The sequence below is a fragment of the Salvelinus fontinalis genome, chromosome 39, assembly GCF_029448725.1.
Source record: "Salvelinus fontinalis isolate EN_2023a chromosome 39, ASM2944872v1, whole genome shotgun sequence".
In the NCBI taxonomy this organism is placed as follows: Eukaryota; Metazoa; Chordata; class Actinopteri; order Salmoniformes; family Salmonidae; genus Salvelinus; species Salvelinus fontinalis.
The window spans coordinates 7593136-7599135 of record NC_074703.1 but is presented as its reverse complement, the minus strand read 5'-3'; the positions used below and the strand labels follow the sequence as shown (position 1 = coordinate 7599135).

The 6000-nt window shown below is 46.0% G+C and overlaps 1 protein-coding gene across 4 annotated transcripts in view; it reads right to left on the bottom strand.

The window, feature by feature from the left end:
- Nucleotides 1-229: 229 nt before the first annotated feature.
- Nucleotides 230-6000, bottom strand: part of LOC129838664 (ankyrin repeat and sterile alpha motif domain-containing protein 1B-like) — a 245952-nt gene continuing 240181 nt past the window's right edge. For 3 of the 4 annotated variants that reach the window (XM_055905783.1, XM_055905784.1, XM_055905785.1), the window contains 2 exons: nucleotides 2955-3046; nucleotides 230-1625 (listed from right to left, as the gene is read on the bottom strand). In XM_055905783.1, the coding sequence (XP_055761758.1) occupies nucleotides 1577-1625; nucleotides 2955-3046 (141 nt within the window). In that variant the 3' untranslated portion in view covers nucleotides 230-1576. Of the gene's footprint in view, nucleotides 3047-6000 lie in introns of all 4 variants that reach the window. The other variant, XM_055905781.1, reaches the window with a different exon arrangement.

Here is a 6000-nt window from a genome sequence, read left to right as displayed (position 1 = left end):
GCTGTCTAAAAATTAATTGGAGAAGGTACAACAGACCTCCTCCAATGCCTTTTTTTAGGTGAAAGAGCCGACACGAGGAATCAATGAAATAAAATTGAGACTCACACCCTGACAAAAATCAATACAAGTTGGAAAAATGAAGGAGTCAGAAAACATGGGACAAATGAAAAAGGACATAATCTCAACCAGTACATTACAACCCAGTAAAGTATAGACCCGGAGACCAATGTTGATTAATGGTTGTACAAGTTGTGTTTATTCCATGTGATTTACAAGGATATAAATAATGACCAAAACGTACAAAATCTGTGTGCTGGAAGCCCAAGCCTATGTACATGAGTTAGTCAGCAGTGATGTCATCACCCCCTGTCCCAACCCTCCCCAATACAATCTGTAGAACCATAGATTTTATTTTCAACTCTGACCTTTTCATTTTGGTACCTTGTTTCCAGTGCGATGTGCGGCAAATATTTTATTCCTTTATTTTTGTAAATGTTTTACTACATTACATGTATGAACAATGAGCTGGCAAAATATCTATGTACATTTAGAGAGGACTATGTATGCATCCAAGGAATACATAAACACTGTGGTAAAATATTATATCTGCTTGGAGTTATGAGTCTAGCCCCATGAGAAACAGATTGGTGTGTTGACCGGACACACCAATATACAAATAATACAAATAATAATAGCTATTATTATTAATCATAAGGAGAGGAGGCATCTGAAACATTCACTCTCAGTATAGAACTATTATGGTATTTTTTTAAAGGATGGCAATCATTCTCAAGCCCGGATTTTTTCATTTCAGCATATCATATAAAAATAATGTAACATTAAGACAAGAGTAGACAAGAATTACACAAGAATAATCATAAGGTAATATAATACTCTCATATGAAACATTTAAAACGTCCGGTATTAATATGAATATTTCTTTAATTGGGATGGATGGCGTTTTGCTCAGGTAGGCGGAGCCATCCTTTGGCTCACCTGTTGCATGGTGGTCTGGCACGGCTAGTCCAATTCTATCCATATTATTGTATTATTGACCATTAAACAAGAGGAAAAGAGCCAACCAGAAGTCCTTTACCTCATCCCCATTCAAATACAGACATGCCCCAGTGGTGCGTTTGTGGACAGTTGTCCATTACAGTCCAGACCTTGGGTGACCGTGGTAAAGAGTTCAAAGGTCAAGGTCCAATTGAATGCAGAACAGGGGCTAAAGTTGTAGTTGCTTCAATGAAAGTCTACATTCACATATCTGACTGACATCTGTTACTAAGCAGTCCCTTAACTCTCTCTGTGTGTGTGTGTGTGTGTGTGTGTGTGTGTGTGTGTGTGTGTGTGTGTGTGTGTGTGTGTGTGTGTGTGTGTGTGTGTGTGTGACACAGATAGTCCATGGGTCCAATGTTTCTGGTTTGTGGGAAGATGTCCTTGTTTTGTAATCAACATTAAACACCAAGTTCGTTAGAGAGTGTCCATGTTTGTAGTCCTTTGACACAGAGACAGAAGGGTCCACATTTGTAGTCCTTTTTGCATTGTGTGTGAGAGGGTCCGTGTTTAAGGCTGGCTACATTCTTTGCATTCCACAGTAATAGACATGGGCGTCCGGCATTGCCCTGCGAATGAGATCACACCACTTATCCAGAGTCCCTAAACCCCGCTTCCTATCCACCGGCCCCGCCCCTCCCTCGTCACCAGTCAGTCCAAAATGGACTCCATGAGTCTCCTATCCACCGGCTCCGCCCCTCCCTCGTCACCAGTCAGTCCAAAATGGACTCCATGAGCCTCCTATCCACCGGCCCCGCCCCTGGACTCCATGAGCCTCACAAGCCACAAGCTAAACCTTTTCAGCATTTCCCAACAAAACAAGTATAGAAAGAAAATGATGAATCTAATAATAACCTATTTTAAACAAATTCAATCTGGACACAGGTATAGCATGTGGTTTAAAAACTATTCCTTCCTGTGTCAAAGGTCAATTAGTCTCAAATAAACAAACAACGCTTTGCCACTCAAAAAATTCTCAAAATTTGTCTAAAAAAAATAATCTGCTGTAAAAATCAAAGACTGATATATGATCAAGACAGGAGTCTGTTGAACTAGCAACTTTTTTTTGTTAAGTAACATTTGCTACATCATCTCTCATAGCAGTCCATTATCCTCTCCAACTGGATGGAACTGATAAACAAATGTTCCCTCCACTTTCCTCTGGGTTGCCAGTACTGGACAACAAAATCCCCCAAAACATCAACACGCAAACCTAGTGCTGGAGAATTGGCTTTGCTCTAAAAAACAACAAAGACAAAAAGACTGTTAGGGGTGGGGTTCTTAGCAGCATAATGGTCTACATATTCTCATTCAGCTTGTCGAACGGGTGAAGAGAGAGAGACAAAAAAGAAAAGCGAGGAGCGGAGGAACAGCAGTAGGAAGAGGAAAAAATTAGATATAACCAAATGGTTCCACCCCCCCAGTCAGGAAAACAATTAAGAGTGATTGACTGACCAACCAACTGGCTGCCTGACACATCGGAGGGGAGGGCTGACCATGGAAAATGTAAAAATAGAACTGACTGTTGCCCCCTACAGGTTTAGACACAGAGGTGCACCATCACCCCAAGGGTAAAAGTTCATGCTCCGCCCCTGCAGGCAGGCTAAGGCGTCAACAGGACAAGGAAAGGGAAGGTGGGGAGAGAGTAAGAGAGAGGAGTCTGTGAGAGAGACACAGCGCAGCCCCAAACGGCATCATGCAGAGGTTGCGGCGGCTAACGGCGGAGCGGGCGGGGTGGGTTTTTCGGCCAGTGAGGTCACACACGTCGCCGCATAAGAGGGTTGCTCGTGCCGTGCAGCTCCGTTGGGGGGCCTCTAGAGGGCCAGCTCTCTGCAAGGCACACACACAGGAGTGGACAGGCGGGTGGTATACGCTATTAGAAAATAGTGGTCTCATACTTGGTGTTCGCTCCTCTCTTGGCCTCCTGCCCTGGTTCCACTATCCACGGCACGTTGGCATGACCTTTCTGCTCCATCGACGGCTGCTCCATCTGAGAGAGGGAGAAGGAGTGAGAGTAGGGAGAGAGGGGAAATAAAGAGAGAGAGAGAGGATGGAGAGAGAGAGGGTTGGTTAAACGTTGTCAGAGAAAAAGTGGGATAATAATACATGTCAGGAGAGAGGTCTGAGAGAACAGGAGAGAGAGAGAGAGAGAGAGCGAGAGATAGGTCTGAGAGAACAGGAGAGAGAGAGAGAGAGAGAGAGAGAGAGCGAGAGATAGGTCTGAGAGAACAGGAGAGAGAGAGAGAGAGAGAGAGAGAGAGCGAGAGATAGGTCTGAGAGAACAGGAGAAAGAGAGAGAGGTCTGAGAGAACAGGAGAGAGCGAGAGAGAGAGAGAGAGAGAGAGCGAGAGAGCGAGAGATAGGTCTGGGGCTGAGAGAACAGAAGAGAGAGAGTTATAGTGGAGAGGCACGATCACAGACTTCCACACCAACACTTAAATATGGAGGCACTTGCTTTAGGTCTGAAAATATATTGTTGGCCTCATATCAACGTACGTATCACAATGTATTTTAATGAGGAAAGAAAAGAAAACAGTATATAATATTACAAATATTCTCCGTACTCTAACCCCACAACACCTTCCCATAGCTGAAAATGACTTGTTCAAGACCAAGCTATGCTCTTTCCCCCCTCAAAAGTTAACTTTTCAACAACCAATCAAAATGCTCATTCTGGTTGCCGAGGGTGCCTTCCTTCCACCACATTGGTCCGTGATAGACTAAAAGATGATTTGGGGAGTGGGTCCCTGCCTGTGAACACTGCAAAGCTGAAGCTGGAAGAATGTATGAACGCACGCACACACACGATCTGAGTAAAGATGACAGAGGCAGGACCAACCACCGAGACAAACAAAATATCTTCTATAGAGTGATCAAAGTGTATGGAGACAAAACCAACAGAAAGAGCAGACGGTCAAGAGTAAGAAAGAAAGGAGAAGGGAGGAAGACCTGAAAGGGAACTTTGTGAGGGTGACGGAGGAGGAGTGGTGAAGGAGGAGGAAGAGGAGGGTGGAGAGGAGGCCGGTGGGGGGTGTATATGTGACCCAGCGACCAACGGCTAGAGGGGTACATGATGACCTATAGGGGGAGGAACACAGAGGTCAAAGGGGGCCTGCTCGGCAACAGCACGGCAACGACACAAACCGTATGGTAACAGTTCGGTAACACCATAGTAACACCACTGCAACGCTATAGCAACACAGCTGCAATGATGGTAACACCAGGGACACACCAAAGGAACACTTCGTGCAGGCAGAAGAACACACACACACACACACACACACACACACACACACACACTCACACTCACACAAGGATGAGGTAGACAAAGGAGGACAAGACAGAGGAAGATTAAAAATTAAGCCGTTTCTGTCTTACCAGGAGAGAAGGAGGAGGGGAGGAGGAGTAGGAGAAGAGGAGAAAAGGAGGAGAGAAGAAGAGGAGAAGAGGAGAGGGAGAGAAGGAGGAGAGGAGGAGAGAAGGAGAGGAGGAGAAGAGGGAAGGAGGAGGAGGAGAGAAGGAGAGGCAGGAGAAGAGTAGGAGAGGCAGTGGAGAAGAGGAGGAGGAAAGGAGAGAGGAGGAGAGGAGAGGAGGAACAGTAATCCACAGGTTTACACAGACATAGAAGTGCTGCAAAATAATGACTGTGAACAGCTGCTGTTGGGAATATTAAGTGAATCCTGCAGCATGCTTCACTGTAGTTCCCTCTGCAGCACTTCACAGGCCATTAACTACATTACCCGCACACACAACACAAGCACACATGCAGGCATAGGCTCAAAAGCACTACTATGACAACATATATTATATGACCTCCAACAGCACAGAGAGTGACAAAGCTGTCCCCTGACTCACTTTACCTGTCCCCTGACTCACTTTACCTGTCCCCTGACTCACTTTACCTGTCCCCTGACTCACTTTACCTGTCCCCTGACTCACTTTACCTGTCCCCTGACTCACTTTACCTGTCCCCTGACTCACTTTACCTGTCCCCTGACTCACTTTACCTGTCCCCTGACTCACTTTATCTGTCACCTGACTCACTTTACCTGTCCCCTGACTCACTTTACCTGTCCCCTGACTCACTTTACCTGTCCCCTGACTCACTTTATCTGTCCCCTGACTCACTTTACCTGTCCCCTGACTCACTTTACCTGTCCCCTGACTCACTTTACCTGTCCCCTGACTCACTTTACCTGTCCCCTGACTCACTTTACCTGTCCCCTGACTCACTTTACCTGTCCCCTGACTCACTTTACCTGTCCCCTGACTCACTTTACCTGTCCCCTGACTCACTTTACCTGTCCCCTGACTCACTTTACCTGTCCCCTGACTCACTTTACCTGTCCCCTGACTCACTTTACCTGTCCCCTGACTCACTTTACCTGTCCCCTGACTCACTTTACCTGTCCCCTGACTCACTTTACCTGTCCCCTGACTCACTTTATCTGTCCCCTGACTCACTTTATCTGTCCCCTGACTCACTTTATCTGTCCCCTGACTCACTTTATCTGTCCTCTGACTCACTTTCTGGAAGGGGACATTAGTACTGTGTTATGTACATGAGAGGCCAGCACAAATAGCACTTACCTCACTCATAGTATGCTTCCAAAATGGCATCCTATTTCTTTATAGTGCACAACATTTGACCAGGGCCCATGCAATATATAGGGAATAGGGTGCCACATTTGGGCCGTTGCCATATTCATATAGCCCAGTAAATCCACATGGGAACACTATACAGAATAAGGCTTTTAAGGCTCCAGTGGTGTACAGTGCATGTCTATGCTAAATCTAACTGTCTGTCTAGGTCTATTTTAAAGCTCCAGGAACTGGAATCCAAGGGGAGGCTGGGGGAAGAGGAGGCTGACAGACAGGCACTGTGGCTGGGGTAGATGGCTCTGGCAATGTCTACCTGCGTGGGACTGGGAGAGAGCCATGGAC